The sequence below is a fragment of the Mustela putorius genome, unplaced genomic scaffold (assembly GCF_011764305.1).
Source record: "Mustela putorius furo isolate JIRA1106 unplaced genomic scaffold, ASM1176430v1.1 tig00000129_pilon_pilon_pilon, whole genome shotgun sequence".
Taxonomy (NCBI): Eukaryota; Metazoa; Chordata; class Mammalia; order Carnivora; family Mustelidae; genus Mustela; species Mustela putorius.
Window position 1 is genome coordinate 22,612,049 of NW_025421290.1, and position 20,209 is coordinate 22,632,257.

General features: G+C 44.8%; 1 protein-coding gene across 3 annotated transcripts in view; it reads left to right on the forward strand.

The window, feature by feature from the left end:
- Positions 1 to 20,209, forward strand: part of SMOC1 (SPARC related modular calcium binding 1) — a 148,332-nt gene that overhangs the window by 74,892 nt on the left and 53,231 nt on the right. For all 3 annotated transcript variants that reach the window (XM_013055565.2, XM_045071027.1, XM_045071029.1), the window contains exon 4: positions 18,745 to 18,844. In XM_013055565.2, coding sequence (XP_012911019.2) covers positions 18,745 to 18,844 — 100 coding nt within the window. The remainder of the gene's footprint in view (positions 1 to 18,744; positions 18,845 to 20,209) is intronic.

The following is a 20,209-nucleotide window of genomic DNA, read 5'->3' on the forward strand; positions in this document are numbered from 1 at the left end:
TTGAATTTGCCAAGTACTTTTTTGCATTTATTGAGATGATCATATCATTTTTATCTTTCATTTCGCTGATGTGATATACCACTTGATTTGTGGAGATTGAACCATCCTTGCATCCCTGGAGTAAATCCCAGTTGATCACAGTGTATGATCCTTTATTGTTGGGTTTGGTTTGCTGACATTTTGTTGAGGAGTTTTGTGTCTATGTTCTTCAGGGGTATCGGCCTATAAATTTTCTTTTATTGTTGTTGTCCTTATCCAGTTTTTGATCAGGGTGATGCTGGCTTCATAAAATGAGTTTGTGAGTGTTCTCTCCTCTTCAACTTTTTGGAAGAGTTTAAGAAGAATAGGTATTAAATCTTCTTCGAATGTTTGATAGATTTCACCCATGAAGCCATATGGACTTTTGATTGTTGGGAAGATTTAGCCTCAGTATCCTTGCTAGAGATCACTCTATTCACATTTTCTAATTCTTCTTGATTCAGCTTTAGAAGATTGTATGTTTTTTGAATTTATAACCTTTCTTCTAGTTTGCTCAATTTGTTGGTATGTACCAATTTGTTGGTATGTAAGAGACTTATAGAAGTCTCTTATAATCATTTATATCTCTATGGTATCTCTTGTAACTTCTCTTTCATTTTTTATTTTATTTCTTTGAGTTCTTTCTTTTTTATTTTCTTGGTGAGTCTAGCTGAAGGTTTGTCAATTTTATTTACCTTTTCAAAGAACCAGCTCTTAGTTTCATTGATCTTTTCTATTGTCTTTTTATTCTCTATTTTATTTATTTCTGCTCTAATTGTTTTCCTTCTACTACCCTTGGATTTCATTTGTTCTTTTTTTTAGTTCCTTTAGGTGTAAAATTAGATTTTTTATTTGAGGTTTTTCTTGATTCTTGAGGTAGACCTGTATTACTATGAACTTTCCTCTTAGAACTGCTATAATTACATCCACAGATTTTGTTATGCCATTTTTCTGTTTTAATTTGTCTCTCAGTATTTTTTTATTTCTTCTTTGATTTTGTCTGATAGTTGTTCAGTAGCATGTTGTTTAGTTTCCAAGTGTTTGTGGTTTTTCCAATTTTCTTCCTGTAATTAATTCTTAGTTTCATACCATTGTAGTCAGAAAAGATGCTTGAAATGTGTTTAATCTTCATCAGTTTATTGAGATTTGTTTTGTGGCCTAATGGAGAGTGTTCTGTGAGCACTTGAGAAGAATATGTATTCTGCTGCTTTTGGACGGACAGTTCTGTATATATCTATTAAGTCCATATGGTCTAATGTCTCATTTAAGGCTGCTGTTTCCTTACTAATTTTCTGTCTGAATGATCTATCCATTGATGTAAGTAGGTGCTAAAGTCCCCTGCTATTATCATATTGCTGTTCATTTCCCCCTTTATGTCTGTTAATATTTGCTCTATGTACTTTGGTGCTCCAATGTTGGGTACTTATATATTTATAAATGCTGTATCCTTTTGCTGGATTAACCTCTTTATCATTACATAATGGTTTTCTTTGACTTTTATTACAGTCTCTGTTTTAAAGTCTATTTTGTTGCATATAAGTATTGCTACATAAGCTTTCTGTTGGTTTCCATTTGCATGGAAGATATTTTTCCATTTCTTCACTTTCAGTCTGTTTGTGTCCTTACTTCTGAATTGAGTCTCTTCTATGTAGGCCGCATATATGGGTCTTGTTGTTGTTGGTGGTGTGTGTGTGTGTGTGTGTATGTGTGTGTATGTGTGTGTTTTAATCCATTCAGCCACTCTATGTCTTTTGATTGGAGAATTTAGTTCATTGACATTTTAAAGTACTTATCGATAGGTATGTAATCATTGCCATTTTAATTGTTTTCTGGCTGTTTTTGTACTTTCTCTGTGCTTTTTTTTTGTCATTAGTGTTGTTTTTGGATCCTTTTCTCATTTTCTTTTATGTATGACTATAAATTTTGCTATATGGTTATCACAAGGTTTACATACAATATACTATGTATATATACCAGTCTCCTTTAGGTTGAATTTGAATTTGAAACTTGAATTTGAATACATTCCCAAACTCTACATTTTTACTGTCCCCCTCAAGGTTTTTATGTGTTTGACATTACACTTTACCTCTTTTTATTTTATATATCTTATAACTAATGTAGTTTTAGTTAATTCTACTACTTCTGTCTTTTAACCTTCACACCAGCTTCATAAGTGATTTAACCACTATCTTTACTATATATATTTATCTCTTCCAATGAAATCTTTACTTTTGCATTTTGTTGTTGTTGTTGTTGTTAATAAATTAATGCCATATTTTTTTAAATTTAGAAGAAGTACTTCTGACATTTTTTTATGAAGCTGGTTTAGTGGTGATGAATTATTTTAGCTTTGGCTTATTTGGAAAAGTTTGTCTCTTCTTCACTTCTGAATGATAACCTTGCCAGGTAGAATATTTATGGTTGGAAGTTGCAGAAAAGTCTGCTCATAGTCTTGTGGGGTTTCTCTTGTATATAACAAGTTGCTTTTCTCTTGATGCTTTTAAGATTTTCTCTTTAACTTATGACATTTTAATTATAATGTGCCTTGGTGTGGATCTTTTTGGGTTCATTTCATTTAGAACTCTTTGGGCTTCCTGTACCTTGATGTCGGTCCCCCCCCCCCCCCTCAGGTTAGGGAGTTTTTGGCAAATAAGATTTCTGCCCCTTTCTTTTTCTCTTTTCCTTCGGGGACCCCTATAATGTGGATGTTATTCTGCCTGATGTTATCTTACAGGTCTCTTAAGTTATCTCTATTTTTACAATTCTTTTTTCTTTTTAAGATTGTATTTATTTAGGGAGAATGAGAGAGAGAGGAAGAGCAGAGGAACAGGCTGAGAATCTCAAGCAGATTCCCCACTGAGTGTGGAGCCTGATGCATGGCTTAGCACTGGGCTTGATGTGGAGCTCGATCTCACAACTGTTCGACCATGACCTGAGCCAAAATCAAGAGTTGGATGCCCAACCAACTGAGCCACAAGCTGCCTCTAAAATTCTTTTTTCTTTTTATTGCTCTGTCTGGGTGAATTCCAGTGCTTTGTCTTCCAGGTTGCTGATCCATTCTTCTGGTTCATCTAGCCTGCTGTTGAACCCCTCTCGTATATTTTCCAGCTCAGTTTTTATATTCTTTAACACTGTGACTTCTGTTTGGTACTATTTTTTAAAAGATTTTATTTATTTAAGATTTTATTTATTTTTAAGGTTTTATTTATTTATTTGACAGACAGAGATCACAGGGTGGCAGAGAGGCAGGCAGAGAGAGAGGGGGGAAGCAGGCTCCCTGCTGAGCAGAGAGCCCGATGCAGGGCTTGATCCCAGGACCCTGAGACCATGACCTGAGCCGAAGGCAGAGGCTTAGCCCACTAAGCCACCCAGGTGCCCCTTCTTTTTGGTACTTTAAAAATATTTCCTATCTCTTTGTTGAAGTTCTCACTGGGTTCTTCCATTTTTCTCCCAAATTCAGTGACCATCTTTATGATCATTTGTATTCTTCACCAGCTTGATTACATATCTCTGTATCATTACAGAGGTCCTTTTCTGAGGTTTTGTCCTGTTTTTTCTTTTGGAACATATTTCTGTTTACTCATTTTGCTTGACTTCCTTTGTCTGTTTCAATGTATTAGGCAAAACAAGCTACCTCTCCCGGTTCTTAAAGCAGTGACCTTGTGTACATGATGAACCTTACAGTTCAACTTTGCCCTAGTTCTTGGTTGTCTCCTGAACTTTGGTGATTGTCCAAACAACCCGAGTTATTCTTGATATATCAGGGCATGTCGACATCTGTCCATGTTACAAGGGAAAGGATCTCATTTAGCATCTAGTTTCAGACCAACTGGAAGCCAGACCCTCAGGCAGCAGCTTTTAAATGCTTTTAAAGAATATGTATATGTTTCTATAGTTTTGTGGGGTTGCATTCATCATCCCTGCCAGCCTCCAGGTCAGGAGATCCGGAGGTGTTCCCTGGGTGACAGTTGCAAAACTCCGAGCTTCAGATGAATATATAAACTCCTTTCTAGGGGGTCTTGTCAAGCCATAGCAAGACCAAAGGTCATGCAAGAATGGTGTTTCCCTGCTTATGTTCTCTGGGAGTGCCTCACTAGCCTCTAGCAGTGTGGGAAACCTGAAGCCTGTTCCCCAGGCTGTAGCTCTAGGATTAGTAAATAGGCCTTTTTCACAGGACTGGGTGTGTGTTTCAGTTGGCTGTCTGGACTGTGCCTGCACAAGGTGTTGGCTTGCCGGGAACTGTCTTAGAATTTATAACTGTCTGTTATAGTCCCTGGGAGCTCAGGAAAGTCAGCCCCCTTGGCCACCAGGGCCAGGCAAACAAGGGGTTTCCCCTGTGCAGTCCGTGTGTGCTGACTTTAGCAGAGCAGCTGGAGAGAGCAGGGGTGGGGCCCACTGTCTGGCTTCAGAAATGCAGTGGGATAATGCCTGCTAGAGAGTGCCTTGCCTGCACTGGGCTCGCTGGCCCCAGATTGGGTGCCACAAAAAGCCACGACCACTCAAAGTCACCAGCCCCAGTGAGGGTGTGGGAGAGTATGATAACCACTCGTGCTGCTGACGTTAGCAAAGGAGTGGGAGAATGCCATGGGTATCGGTGACTATCTACCCCAGCTAGGGAGCAGGGTGGCTCTGTGTCCACCTATGGCTTCAGCAGGGCGGCTCTGTGACCGCCTATGGCTTCAGCAGGGCAAAGGGACCGTGCCAGGACCGTCCCATCCCCACCCTTCCTCCTGCCTCCCAGTGGGGCAGGGGAGGGTGCTGTGTCTGAATGGGCCTGCCTGCCCCAGGAAATGGAGAGGACCCAGATAACATCTGCTGGCACTGTTGTCTCTAGAGAGAACCCCGGCTGTCTACCGCCACTCCAGCAGAAGCCCCCAGACCAGGAAATGAATCTCCTTTGCGTACAGTCCAGGTGCTTTTCAAATTGCTTTTGGACTGGATCATTCAGTGATCCAGTGAATAAGTGAATAGGGTGAACAGGACCACCTGCGAGCCCTCTAAAGAGGGAAATCTCAGTTTCTTATAGCATTTTGGGTGCCTTGCACATCATCCCCTTGCTTTTCCAGGACAGGTGTTTTGGGAGGGCTCATCTCCCTGGTGCAAACCCCAGGAGCTCTCAGACAGATGCTGGACTGGGGAGAGCCTTCCCTGTTGTGGGTCAGCACGTGGCTGGGTTGAGAGTGTGAGGTTTTTGCCAAGACGGCACCTCTGCCTCTCCCACCCATTTTGATGGGGTCTTTTTATCCTTCCCTGTAGAGAAGCAGTTTGTCGCACTTTGAGATCTTTTTCAAAGAGAAATGATCCGTATGCAGCTTTAGATCCAATGTGGCACGAGCAGAGGTGAGCTCAGGTTCTTCCTGGGTTGCCATCTTGGATCCCCCTGCCCTGCTACCTGGTTTTTAACAGCGGCAGTGTGTTCCACTGCATGGACTACATAGTGAATCCCAGAAGTTTGGGGATTCAATTTCTGGAAGTCAAATATTGGGTCAAGAGGACGCGTACTTTTTAAAGCATCTGATGCATACCACCAAATAGCCTTCCACAGCATCGAGGGCAACATGGCTGATCCGTAGCTATTATCAAATACATTCCCAAGCCACTTGAATTTTGGGGGGTAGCTGGATGGTTTTAACAATGCTAGAGACTATAAAACACCATTTGTGATGTTACTTCTCTGTGATAAAATGTATTTTGTTTCCCATCTTTGATTTCATGTTCCAGGAACAGTCTTCCTTAATAAAGATTTATCTGGCACTAACACTTTCCTCATTTTTACTTGTTCTAATCACTGCTCCCCACACGAATGCACACTTACACATAATTTTTTTATTTCCTGAGGGTTTTTTTTTTTTTTTTTTTTTTGCCTTTAGGGACCTGGGGAGCTGTCATTATTTTTTCCTTTGATGATGCTTTGTTCTGAAGTTGGAAGTGCAAAGAAAAAGTTGTGTTTTTTTGGCAAAGATGGTGGGCTCCCCTTGTCAGCACTGCTGTAGTTCTTACTGATATATTTCCAAATACCCAGGGAATTATTATTTCTGTAGTGCCTGGGCCAAGCTAGGAAGCAGGTGTGGATGTTCCTTTTTTTTTTTTTTTTTTAAAGATTTTATTTATTTATTTATTTGTTAGAGAGAGAGAGAGAGAGCAAGTACAGGCAGACAGAGTGGTAGGCAGAGGCAGCAGGAGAAGCAGGCTCCCTGCCGAGCAAGGAGCCCGATGTGGGACTCGATCCCATGACCTGGGATCATGACCTGACCCGAAGGCAGATGCTTAACCAACAGAGCCACCCAGGCATCCCTGATGTTCCTTTTTGAGCTCCTCCCTCTCCCCACCCTGTCGTGTAGAACTTCTGTTCCTGAAGTTGCCCCTGTGGGCCTGAGATGTGACTAGCTTGCCCCGGGATCACCCGGGCTTACCAGCTGGACCTTCCTCTTCCAGGTCCCCCGCAAGTACGGAAGGTATCCGTGCCGTGCTGACCAAGGTAGATTGAACATCAGCAGGCGGGAATGCCGAGCACTGTCCCTAGGGGAAGGGTCCGTCCTATCTTTGATGAGTCTAGGAACTATGTCTTTTTGTCTTCATGGGAAACTGTCTTACCTAGAGCAGCCATGTGGGTCTCTGCTCATAGCAGAGGCCTCTCTAGGTAAAGTACTAAAACCCTGGCTGCATCCAGAAGCTGGAGTATTCGGAGCTTCTCTAGCTATAAATGGCTCCTTTGGATGCCCCTGGACAAAGCCGGTTCTGTATGTTTTAGTGCATGGTGGCCTGCTCTAGGCTCCCCAAGCCTTCTGTGGCGTGTACAATGCCAACTTTTTTTTTTTTTTAAAGCAGTTACACTGTGAAGAAAAAAAAAATCAAGCCCGTTCTTTATGTATAAGTGGCATAATGGTAAATAGATCCACTGTCAGTCAAGTTGTTGCTTTTCTTATTCCTTTTTGGTTAAATAAGCAACAAACACATTATTATTGTTACAACTTGAACATCTACCATGCCCAGGGCATCCTATTTCTTGTTTTACATGTGTTTTTCATTGTGTTGCTTTTGTTCCACAACCAGATACTGCATACAATAATTTATATGGAAATACCCACTATTTAGCACAAAATGGTGAGTTTTCTTAGATGTTAGTTTTCTTCCTCTTCCTCAGTTTGCTTATCTGTAAAATGGGAGAGCTGGTTGAACCGTTTCAGAGGTCAGCACACTGTGACCTGGGAGCTGGCCGCCTGGTTTCGTTCTTTAAAATAACAGCTTGAGGGGCACCAGATATGGATCTATAGCTGCATATGGTTAAGCTAAGTCAAGTCCAGTCTCAGCTCAGGTCTTGACCGCAGGATCATGAGTTCAAGCCCCTCGTTGGGCTCCATGCTGGGTGCGGAGCCTACGTAAAAAAAAAAAAAAAATTAAAATAACAGCTTTAGTGAATGAAATCCACATTCCATGACATTTATTCTTCAAGTGTGCAATTCAGTGCCTTTTAACATTCACAGAGTGGTGTGCAGCTGTCTTCATGGTCTCGTACCAGAGCATTTTCATCAAATCCTGTAGCCGATCATCGGCTGTCCTGTGAAAGTGAATTTTTATGATTGAAGCCCACCACCTCTGAGCCTCCCTGTCCCCATGGGCTGCAGGAAGGCTGGAGAAGCAGGCCTCCGTCCTTCCCTCCCTCCCAAGTACACCCCCCTGCAGCAGCAGCACACACTGCCCAGAGCTGGCACCTTGCATTTCCATGATAGACAAATGTAGGGACAGACTTACCAGGGGCCGTGGGGAGTTCGGACACCCAGCTGGGAGCACCCAGACCCTGCATGCTTGCCCAGGAGCCAGACATGTTTGATTTACAGGTGGAAGAACCAACAGATGGGATGGGGGGCAGGGAGGAGATGACCAGGCGGATACAGAGAACCATCTTCCAACCTTTGTGGATGACAATAGCTTTTTACTGAATAGTCCCAGGGAGCTGACTCAGGATCACTGAGTAAACTTTATAGTGACTCAGATTCTGACTCAGAACAGGGAGAGCTTTTCACAAGTAGAGCAATCCACAGATGGAATGTCTGACTCAGAGAGAGCTTACCTTCCCATCCTGGGAACTGAATTGGCATCTAGCAGGGCTGCTGCTGGGGAGAGGAGGGAGTGCTCCTGCCCTGGGAGGGAGGTTCACTCAATGGCCTCTGGGAGGTTACCTCCACACTTTTTTTTGGATTTTACAAGACTGTAGCTAACGTTCAGTTGGGTGGGGAGGCACAAGTTGGTGTGCAGCACACACTTAGGAACCTTCCAGGCTCAGCCGTTCATATACATGCACTTAGGACTTCTGCCGCGCTCCTGTGGTCACACACGACATGCCAGGAGGTGACCCTGCAGATCAGTTAGCTAAGTGATTCTGCAAAATTAAAGGGGTAGGATTTTTTTTTTCCCCACCAAAGTAGGGAAAGGCAATAAATAAGAACACAAGAGGGAGGTATATGAAGGTGGAGAAGTCTCATTAAACGTGAAGTCCATTGGAGAAACAAGAAAGAGTGCCCACTCCTGCGGACCATCCCTGTCCCTCCCTAGCTTCTCCCCTGGCCAGACTTGCCCAGTTCTGCTCTGAATACAGCTCCTACCCACAAGCAGCTTTATTACCGGGTACCTTTTTTTAAAAAACAGCAAAAAAAAAGCATATTTGATTCAACTGTACTAAAATTAAAAAAGAAAAAAAAGCATATTTGATATTGCACCCCCCCCAACAACCCCAAAAGGAAATAAAAGCAAGTAAACAAGAAGTGCTCTATTTGCTACTTACAAAGCCTAGGCCATTCTAGGCATCAGACAGAGGGAATGGGGTTAAGGAAAGAAGGTCTTCTGGGTCCCTGAGAGTCTAACACTCAGGTTTTTAAAACATCCCTTATGTGTGTGTTGAGGGGATGGTGTTTATATTTTTTGAAAAAATACAAAAAAATATTCATCAGGTACTTGGAAGCGTGGTCCTAACTGATCATTAGGGTCCAGTTAGTAGATTCTCACTGTACTCCTGGGTAGCAGACGTTCAACTTAGAGCAAGGTGTAGAATCACAGAGCTTTTGGGTAAAAGGAGACCTCAGAGGTATCTAGTTCATCTTCCCCTTCTGCTCCCTACCCTGTCTCAGTCGAGGGCTCAGGACCCAGTCATCTACCTTCTTCTTGATTGCCACCAGGGACAGGAAGCTTATCACCACCAAAGACAACAGACATAATGTATTTCAGGACAATTTATTAGGAAAGTCCTTCTCTACCTTGACTGGAGAGCTGTCACTGGCCACAGATGACCCCCGTCCCAGCTATGGGACTTACTGAATCTGCAGAAATCTCACATTCCTCAGGAAAGTCTGAAGATAGACATTATTATGTCCCTGTGAAATTCTCTCTTTTAGCCAACAAATCATTCCTTTTTGCCCTGGCAAAAATCCTCATTTCTATCAGTCATTCCCATATCATAGGGATTTATGTCTCTTTTCCCCCTGAATTCAATCTGCCACGTTGTCTCTTACAAAGTCTTTCCCAAAACTGGGGTGTAGTCATAAACAGCCTAGGAAAGAGAAATTCTGGCTCTCTTTCTGAATTCACCTCTTCTAACAAATATCATGCCTGCAGCTCCATTACACCATCAACACATAAAAATGTGTCAACAAAGACTTTCAAATTGAGGAGGATATTTCATATTTGAAGTTGTAAGATCACCTTCCTTTCCTGCATCTCCTCCATTAAACTCTAGAGGTTGAGGTAAATATTCTAAAAGGAAAGGCCCATGGGGCGCCTGAGTGGCTCAGTGGGTTAAAGTCTCTGCCTTCGGCTCATGTCATGATCTCGGGGTCCTGGGATCGAGCCCCGCATCGGGTTCTCTGCTTAGCGGGGAGCCTGCTTCCTCCTCTCTCTGCCTGCTTCTCTGCCTACTTGTGATCTCTGTCTGTCAAATGAATAAATAAAATCTTAAAAAAAAATTAAAAAAATAAATAAATAAAAAAGGAAAGGCCCTCATTCCCCAACATACAAGCTTCCCTAACCTGGCAGAAGACAAGAGACAATGTCTACAGCCAATAAGAAGATGGCGCTCTGAAGTGATGACCTCCATCTTGCCTGCGAAGGGAAGGGGAAAGGACAAGTGCAGCTTGTGCAGAGTGCATATGCTACAGCCCACAGCCTTTTAGATGCTTTATCTATCTCGTCTCATTGTGTCTTCTCAGTAACCTTTTCGGTGGGTGCCGGTAGCTCAGTATCCCTGACAGGTCAGAGAGGTTAAGTGACTTGGCCAAAGTCACACAGCTTATGGCAGAGATTGGTATTCAGACCCCTGTCATTTTGACTCCTTCTGCATCTTGTTGCTTCTGAGCCAAACCTGACTAAAGATGAGGGGGCCGTTTGCGGGATAAGTTTTCCTAAACCGAGGGGAAAAAACAGCTCCTGCTAGTCAAACCAAAAGAATTACACTATCCCTTCCCTCTTCCCCCTTTCTTCTTACCACAAGCAAACTCTTTCCCATGTGTAAAATCACCCAGACGATTTAATGCTGCAGTCACTAGACCCATGAATCAGAAGACCGCGGATGTCATCAAAACAACAGGAACATAAAAACTTGGGAGGGAGGTATGGTCATAGGCTCCTTGTTCCCAAATTTTCACCTGGAAAAGGACTTGTTTCTTGAGGAGCTCATGGTAAATGCCAGAAAGGGCGGTTTGGTGGAAGTTTCCTTTAAAGCAGTAGCTCTTGAACTATGGGGTTCCTGCAGCAACAGCACCTGGGAGCTTGTTTGAAATGCAGATTCTCCAACTTATCCCAGACCCAAGGAATCCCAAAACTGTACGTGTGGGGAGCACACCCGATAAAGCACGTTCTCCGGCAGCTTCAGATGGAGAGAGATGTTCTAGGGCAACAAGCGGCTGTCTCAGATGGCCCGAGGCCTCATCATTCTTCCAGCGAGCGAGGGCCTATGGCACCCATGGAGGCACACAGTTTCTCCAAGGTCTCGTAGGGAATGCGGACAAAGGGAAAGTGGGGCCGCCGGAAATACTGCCCCGAAACAAAGTTATCAGTTGGACCAATAGCAAGATGCTGAACTCTCACTGTGCATTAACTTAATCCAGAGTACCTGCTAACTGATCTGGGGCAACTGGCAGATAAGAGAGGAAAAAAAGTCTCTTACTCCCACTGCCAAAAGAGAGTCAGACAAATATCCGCATGCCTTCTGCTTCGTAGTTTCCCTTTTTCCCACTGGGAAGTGTTCGTGTGCATGATAGGAGTTATTTCATGACAGGTTTGGGGGTTGCTGCGAAGAAGGCTGCATCAAGCCCGACCCTTTGCATATGACTCACGTTTTCTATTTTACAAAAGAGGCACAAAGAAAAGAGAGGGGGGAGAAGAAACCGCGGGGTGAGAAGGTGCTGTGCTTTGGAGGGGATCCAGTTGTCCGTGAAGGTCCGAGGCTACTCAAGATGGATTTTGTTAACGGATACAGAGCTTGGGAAAGTGTTACAAAAAGGCGGTGGGGGCTTGCCGGAGGGAAATTATTTCAGGAAGATTGAGCTAAAATGAGAACCCGATCTGGGGCTGTAAGAAGAACAGACTGGGAAAAGCAAGAAAACGCAGCAACGCCTTGTAGCTCATTACGTTGTCTTTTCCTAAAAGCATGTTTCAGAGACCACCAGTCCCACGAAATGCTCCCCACACAAAATTAAGGGAGGGTCCCCCTGTTAAATAAGTTTAGGGGTTGCTGCAAACACTATCTTCCTCTTCGATCTAAATCATGATCTGACTTCTCAGAGTCTTAAGTCAGATAATCAAGAAATCTTTCGATTTTATTTAACCCAATGTTTCCAAAGTTATTTGGCTAGAGAACTTCACCCCCGGTAATTCTTGGTCACACCTTCTGGAACACCTGCGGTCTTCACAAGCATCTCAGTGTGGCAGGAGTTAGAAGCAGGAGAGACTGGCCTAGGGCATCTGGGGGCCCTTGGCAGCAAGGAGAGCAAATGCCTAACAACAGAGGAGCTACTCTGGGATGTGGGGTCCCGCCCTTGTCACAGAAGCCCTCCAGGAACAGCCAGAGGAAAGCAGGCCAGCCAGGGGCCACAGTGGAGGCCCCCCCAATACTGTCACCTGAACCACACCGGAAGCATCCTCTCACCCAGCTGGAACAAGAGACTTTTCCAGCCGCCTCCTTGATTCGAGTATTTATCCTATTTCCATCTCCACCCCTCCCTTCATCTCCCCCAAAAGAGTTCCATATGCCAGAGAGTTACAAGGCACAAAGAGACCCTGTCAGTTCCCTCAAATGCCGGCACAAGGGGCCATGCCTTTCTCCTTCTCCCTTTCAGTTCTGAGGCACATCCAGCTGCCAGAACTCAGGCTGTGTCCGAGGACTCAGACTCGGACCTGTTTCCTCCTTTGTGAAATGTTTGCATTAGACTAGTGATCATTACGGTTTGTTTTTTCTTTTTTCCCCAGCTCTGTCAATTCTGAAATTTTATGGCAGTTTGAATCCAGGGATCCACATTCTTCTTCTTTTTTTTTTTTCCTTCTTTGGAAGTTTTTTAATTTTATTTTTTTATTTGAGAAAGAGAGAGAGAACAAGCGGGGGTGGGTGGAGGGGTGTGGGGCCGAGGGAGAGGGAGAAGCAGACTCCCCGCTGAGCAGGGCAGGGAGCCTGATGCAGGGCTCGATCCCAGGACGCTGGGATCATGACCTGAGTCAAACCCAGATGCTTAACCAACTGAGCCATCCAGGCGCCCCAAGGATCCAGATTCTCAAGCTGTTAAGAACTAGCTGTGACATTTAAACACATAACCTCTGCTCCACGTGCCTGTCCTATAAAGGACTTGCATACAGCATGACTTGGATGGTCTGGTGGGATCATGAGTGGTGAGTAAAAAGCTGCTGTGAAGTAGAAGAGGTGTTTTCCATTTGGGGCGTGGAAGCAGTGGGGGGCAGTTGTCTACATGCCTTGTCTGGGAGTCTCCTTTGTTTTTCTCACTTCAGTCCTTGCCTTCAGTCCCTGCTCTGCTTTATCCTGGGAGCTGGTGTTTGCTCTGCTCCCCGCACTCACGAGTTACTCACTGTGTTTTTGAGAGTGCTAGCCTCCCACATTCTTCCAGATGTCTGGGAGTTGGGCTAATGTTGAACAGGCTTAAAGTAATTTCACATTTGTCTTAATTTGGACAGAGGTTGACCTGAAATATACCATTGGGCTGTTGATGCAAAGGGCTTCTTGCCAAAAATATTTAAGTGTATGAGTCAGAGATGAAATGTGCTTACCTAAAAACACACTGTTTTAAAGTACGTTTAAGTGATTTTTCTACCCAGATGGTCTCCCCTCTGATGCAAGTGGGGTGTTAAAGTCCCCTACTATTATTAAGTTACTATCAATTTCTCTCTATGTTTGTCAGTATTTGCTTTATGTGTTTAGATGCTCCCATGGTGGGTGCATAGATATTTGCGATTTTTATATCTTCTTGTTGGGTTGATCCCTTTATCATTATGTAATGTCTTTCTTTGTCTCTCATTATAGTCTTTGTTTTAGTGTCTGTTCTGTCTGCTATTAGTGTTGCTACCCTGGCTTCTTTTTTCACTTCCGTTTGCGTAGTAAATATCTTTTCATCCCCTCACTTTCAGTCTGTTTGTATCTTTAGGTCTGAGATAAGTCTCTTTGTAGGCAGCATTAGGATGGGTTTTGGTTTTTTAATCGGTTCTGCCAGCCTATGTCTTTTGATTGGAGCATTTAGGCCATTTACATTTAAAGTAATCATTGAGGGGTGCCTGGGTGGCTCAGTGGGCTAAAGCCTCTGCCTTCTGCTCGGGTCATGATCTCAGGGTCCTGGGACTGTAGGGCACATCGGGCTCTCTGCTCAGCAGGGAGCCTGCTTCTCCCCTTCTCTCTGCCTGCCTCTCTGCCTACTTGTTATCTCTGTCTGCCAAATAAATAAATGAAATCTTAAAATAAATAAAATAAATAAAATAATCATTGATATGTATGGATTTATTGACATGTTATTAATTGTTTTCTATTGTATTGTTGTTCTTCTCTGTTCTTTTCTCCCTTTGTTCTCTTTCTTTATGATGGTTGGGTTCCTGTAGTTTATGTTTGGCTTTTTTTCTCTTTCGTGTGTGTGTGTGTGTGTGTGTGTGTGTGTATCAATCCCAGGTTTTGGATTTATGGTTACTGTGAGGTTTACATACAACGTCCTCGGTGTATAAAAGCCCATATTAGGGGCGCCTGGGTGGCTCAGTGGGTTAAAGCCTCTGCCTTCTGCTTGGGTCATGATCCCAGGGTCCTGGGATCGAGTCCCGCATTGGGCTCTCTGCTCTGCAGAGGGCCTGCTTCCTCCTCTCTGCCTGCCTCTCTGCCTACTTGGGATCTCTCTCTGTTAAATGAATAAATTAAAAAAAAAAAAATCTTAAAAAAAAAAAAGCCTATATTAAGTATGCCAGTCATATTCAACAGTATAGTTAAGCAATGAGTAATTTCACTTAGGTTGATATATAAACACTTTTGCCTCTGAAGGAAGACCCATCAGTTGACATTTCAGCTTTCCCAACATGCTCCAGATAGAATAGGAGCAAACTCCATGGTTTGTATCCATACCCTTGGGCCTGGATCAGCCCTGAGCTTTGACAGCTGCACAGGGAGATCCTAGAAATTGCTAATTACCTTTGCAATTCCTCATGGCCCATAACTTTCCCATTAAATATGAAAGTTGATTAATTTGAGGCTGGTATTGCGGGAGGTAGAACAAAAGGGATTACTTATTAATTTAAAATGTTAAATAAGTTGTCAAGGTAGGAAACCAAACTTGGTAGAATTTGCATTTTGATTATGTGTATGTAAGCCATCAATTCTATAGAATTTATAGCCTGACTGCTTTTCTGCAAGACGCCTTACTTCTCTCCTCTGAGAGTAATTGAACTACTTCTGTATGAAAACAAAATTTCCCTTCTCCCACTAACTTTTTCGAACTGTTTGCTGAACTTAGACTACCCCCTTCCCCTGGGACTGGTCAGAATAGTATGTTCTTTGGTTTCCATCAGGGAATCTGGCTGTGCCCTTCTTGAGTGTACAGATAGGTTGCTGAAAAATAACATGATAATAAAAATAAATAGCTAAGCTTAACTGGGCACTTACTGTGTGAGTTCAGTGCTTTATTTACATTATCTAATTTAATCCTTCAACAACTGAATGAGGTAAGTATAATTATCTCCTGTTATTTTTCTAAAGATGTTATTTATTTTTAAAGAGATATAGAGAGCTTGAGCTGAGGGAGGGGCAGAGGCAGAGGGAGAGAGAGAATCTCAAGCAGACTCCACACTGAGCACAGAGTCTGATGTAGGGCTTGATCTCACAACCCTGAGATCATGACCTGAGCCAAAACCAAGAATTGGATGCTTAATTGGTTGAGCCACCCAGGCGCCCCATAATTATCTCCAGTTTTTAAGTAGGCAGGGGCAGTCTGAGGCTTGGTTTGATTAAGAACGTTTCCAAGGCTGCAGAGGGTTGAGAGGTAAGTGGCTAACTTGACGACAGTGGTAGAACTAGTTAGTTAAGTGGGCTGCAGTCTGACTCCATGACCCTTGCTTTCTTTCTCCACCTAACTTCTTTTTCCTTTAGAAGAGGTCTTGGAAACTGCCCCCCCAAAAAGCTTACAAACAGCCTCTTGGTCGAGAATCATGGGCAAATAACATGGGGCTCCTTTGGCAAAGGGAAGTGCTTGCTGGTCATCTGCTGGGTTCCTGTAGCCTGAGACCTTACCTGGGTCCTCTGTGAGCCCATTACTACATGCATGGCAATAATTCCTCCAATCAATTCTATTTCTCTAGGATTTGGAAGCACCTCCCAGCAGAGGATTTTGTAATCTGGAGTCTACTCCTTGGAGCCTGGTCCGAGGAAAATGCTGAGAGCCCTGGGGAAAATGGGGCTGTGTTTGGGCCTGTGGGCCTGGCTGGGGGCTGGGAGGCAGCGTCCACATGCCTGTAGGGATACAATGGGCACACTCAGTGAGCTTGTGGCCCCAGGGACCTGCTTAGCCCAGAGGTCAGATTATAGCCCCTGAAACAAAGCGTTGGGTTTAGCCTCGTACTCGTGCATTTAATTCCCTCTTCAGTAGCTTTGGCTGGGACTCTGTGTGCCTGGGTGGAGGAGGCTTTTGTCCAGCTGTTCCCACAGGCTGTGTGACCATAGCACCCAGCCCCAGCAGGCAGCACTGGGCCAGAGGACTGCGCCAGTGTTGGACTTGGGAGGGTAGAGTCCTCACGGAGAGGGAAGCTGGCTCTGGCCACAGGAGCCAAGGGGCCTGGGAGTGAGTCAGTGTGGCCACCCAGCCCTGGGGACTGGTTTCTCCACAGGTGATTACTGGCTGGGGAGGAGAAAGCAGCCAGCCAGGCCCCATTAAAATCTGCCGCTGGTGAGGAATCATCTAGCAACTATCCCCTGCAGGGCTGACAAAATCTGAAGGGGGAAACTCCCAAGTTTCCAGGAGCGTTTCCCACCCAAACCTCTGGAGGTTACCAGGGGAGCTCTGGCCCGGAAGGGGGCCAGCTTGCCAGGTGTCTGCGACACAGCTGGGAGCAATCATCACCGTGGTCACCTTGTACCCGGCTCTCTTCCGTGCCAGGCTCTGGACTCACCCTGTCTGTTTCCCTTGCCAGGGCCCTCCAGGTTTGGCAATGTTCTCCCCATTTTATAGATGGGGCTCAGAGAGCTAAGGAACATGCCTAATTTGTAACTGGCTGGATCCGGATTCAAACCCAGGTCTGTCTGGGTTTCTTCCATTCCGTCATTAGGCTTTCACAGAAGGTAGCGCTGACTCAACCCAAGATACTGATCTTGGGTGAGCATCTGTGGCAGCAACCATAGCCATCGGGTTTACAGATGTCTCCATGAGATGAAGTGGGACAAAAATATGGTACCGGAACAAGGGCACTGAATGTAGTTTCTTTACATGGAGCAGTGGAGGTAAATGCCTCGTTTATACCCAGTCATCATATTGGTAAGATGCCCCCATCTTGTTCTTGTCCTGATTTCTATGGGTAGGTCTATAGTACAACACCTTGTCTTGGGGAAAACCTTAGCTTCTGGTACCCATAGAAGAGCAGAAGCCATTGTGGAGCTTTTCTGCCTTACCGATAATTTCTGGATTTCACCCAGACCATCAGACCTCTCTTGCCTTACCCCTATATACTTTACTAGTCAGTTTGTATGCTGTTACTGTCTATCCTTGATTCCAAAATGTCCTTGATCCCAAGAAGCACTTTTTTTTCACATGTTAATGTCTTTGCACTGGCACCCATCCTGTCACTGAGGTCCGTGTTTAATGCGGTGGGGCTGTTTAAATGGATGCTACATTTTTAGAATTGATGGGGACCAAGAATTGAGAAAATATGATAATGAAGCACTTATTCAACTCATCAAATGCCTACAGTAAATGTCAGGCATTCTGCTAGATGCTTAGGAGGTAGAAAATAACCAGCATGCAGTCCCTTGCCTTAAGAATGTCACAGTCTTGGTGGGGGAGATAAGGGCTCTGAATTCAGAGAGCCAGGGGATGTGGAGGGTCAGGAGAGGAGAAGGGCGGGGAGGCTGGGATTGCTTTGCCCAGAAAGTGTATCACAAAGTGGGCGGGAACACAAAGGGACAAGGAGGGGGTTGGGGATGTGTTGGGGATTGGTATCCCGGACCACTGGATATTTGGAGCAAACAAATGTTCAGAATCATAAAATCCTAGGATGTGTTTGCAGGCTTGGAAAGGTTCAGTGTGGTTCCACTGGAGGGTTTATGTGAAGACATGGGTGTAAAATGAGGCTGTGGGGGGTGGGCAGGGGGCAGATCATGGGGGATTGAGCTCCACATGCAGGAGCTTAATCTCTATCCTAATCCAGTGGCAAATCATGGAGTGGTTTTCAGCAGGCGAGTGATGCCTTGATTTGTGTTTAAAAACTCCGCGTTGCAAAATGGGTGAGAGGAGGTGAGCAGAGTGATAGCTGTTGGGAGAGAGAGAATAGTTACCCAAATGAAGCAAAAGCCTCATTTTTATTTACTATCCCCAGACGGGGTGGACTCAAGTATGGAGGCTTGAGGATGATCACACCGAGGGGCAGCAGGGCATCTCGAACTAGAAGCTGCAGAGTCAAGTGACGTTGTTCTTACCTTAACCCTGTCATCTCGTGGGCAACTGCTAGTGTGTGCCCTGGTCTCGCGAGAGCCACTGAGCAGTAGGCAGGCCGACTGACCAGATGCTGGGAGAAGCTAGAAGAAGCTAGAAGAAGCACTACTTGCACTGCTTGTTAAGGAAGGGTCATTTCAGCCCCCCATGGTGACATTCCCACTTACACTTGCCAGATTAGTTCACCAAACCAAGTTTATTACAGATGGATGGGAGTGCATATACTAATGCTTGGCGGGGGGTATGTTCAGGTCTTGGTGAGAACCCTCACGGGAAAGACAAAGTGGACCTGTCGATAGGATATAAGATGCTCAGCATTAAAAGTCATAAGGAAGACACGTAGGTAGGTTGCTGTGGTTGGACCTGGGGGCTCCCACAGAAGACACATATCCATGTTGTCGACTGACCGAGCCACCTGCAGGAGGTAGTTGGGACAGGTGTTGGGTGAGAGTTAGAAGGAGCTCCTTCGCCATGGTGGCAAGGCTTTGGAAGGGGTGAAAGCTGACTGTTGATATGGTGACCCACGACTTACAGTTCTCTTCCCCCTCCCTGCTTCCCTGAACAGGTGCAGTGCCATACTTACACGGGGTACTGCTGGTGTGTCACCGCAGATGGGAAGCCCATCAGTGGCTCTTCTGTGCAGAATAAAACTCCTGTATGTTCAGGTACCGTAGGGAGGGGCGGGAAGAAAGAAAAGAGTTGGAGAGAGACCCCTCTGGGGTCTCTGGTCTCCTGCATCTCGTGGGGGAACCTTGGAAACATGGTGGAAAGATGGCAGGGGGTTATGAGCCCTCTTCCAGGTCAGAGAGCATTCCACGCTGACACACCTGCTCGGTAGTCAGCTGGGCGACAGGCTCAGTATATGCCTATGGGTATATATTTCTTTGTTTTGAGTTGAGGTTTCTGGTTCAACGCTCTCTTCCCAAGCATCGGCTGGAATTCCTAGAGAATGGCATCTAAGCTTTCAGCTGGGGCACTCTGGCTGCTAGCAGTCTTGGGAGCACTTTGTTGAGACAGATTTTTAAAACTGAATGGGAGTTCAGCATCAAAGACTGGGGGATCAACAAGTGATGTCCGTCACGGGCACATGAGGAGGACGTGGTGCCATATATTTGCTCCTCCTCCCCCCAACAACGTAATGTAGAGGAATGGAAACTTTCATCCCAGTGGCCCTCCAAGCTGGCTGTTAGCAGCAGCGCCCGGGGAATTAAAAAGAGCCCAGGTGTCGAGGCTCCCTGGAACAGTCTGATCCAGCAGGTCTAGAGTGAGACCCGGAGTCCACCTCTCTGCGAAGCTTCTGAGGTGGTTTTGATAACTGGATGACGGAGGGGATCATTGCTTCATAGCGACCCACTACACCAGTCCACTGAGACATTAAGTCCTTTCTCTTGCCGACTCTACGAGCATAGAGAAATTCTGCTCTTAGGTCAACCCACAGGATCATGGATTTTGGATTTACACAAGCCCCACACTTCCTACTTCCGTTTAGATGGTAAGGGACTTGGGGGTCCCTCCCTTAATTCACGGTGTGGCTCAGCCCTCACTCAAGAAAGCCCGTCCAGCCACCAGCCACTTCATATTTCTTCATATCTGTGTGTTATGAGGTTTTATTTATTTACTTATCTTTCATTTTTAAGTGCAAGCAAAGGATAAAGCATTGTTCTAAAGCCTATCGGAAATGCCTAGGGCCAACAGCCCTGCTATCCTAACATTTTTCTTTTTTCACAAGCTTTATTCATTTTTCTACCGGCCCTGCTATATAAGGGAATGGTAAGAAAGGCAGTAAGCATCTACATTAGGAAACCAAGATTCGCAGGCCAAAATGGAAAGTTTACTTTATTTGTGGTTTACGTGGAAACTGGAAACCTTAATTGGGGTTGGTGTGGGGAGAAGCAGGAATGAGCCCTCCTTGCAAATGTCCTGGAAAGTTTCATGTAAAGCAAACAAATGCACTAGAAACAAGCCATGCAGAGTAATATAATTGAATTCTCACAAAACTAATATATGGAGAAAGAGGTATGGTACAGAAT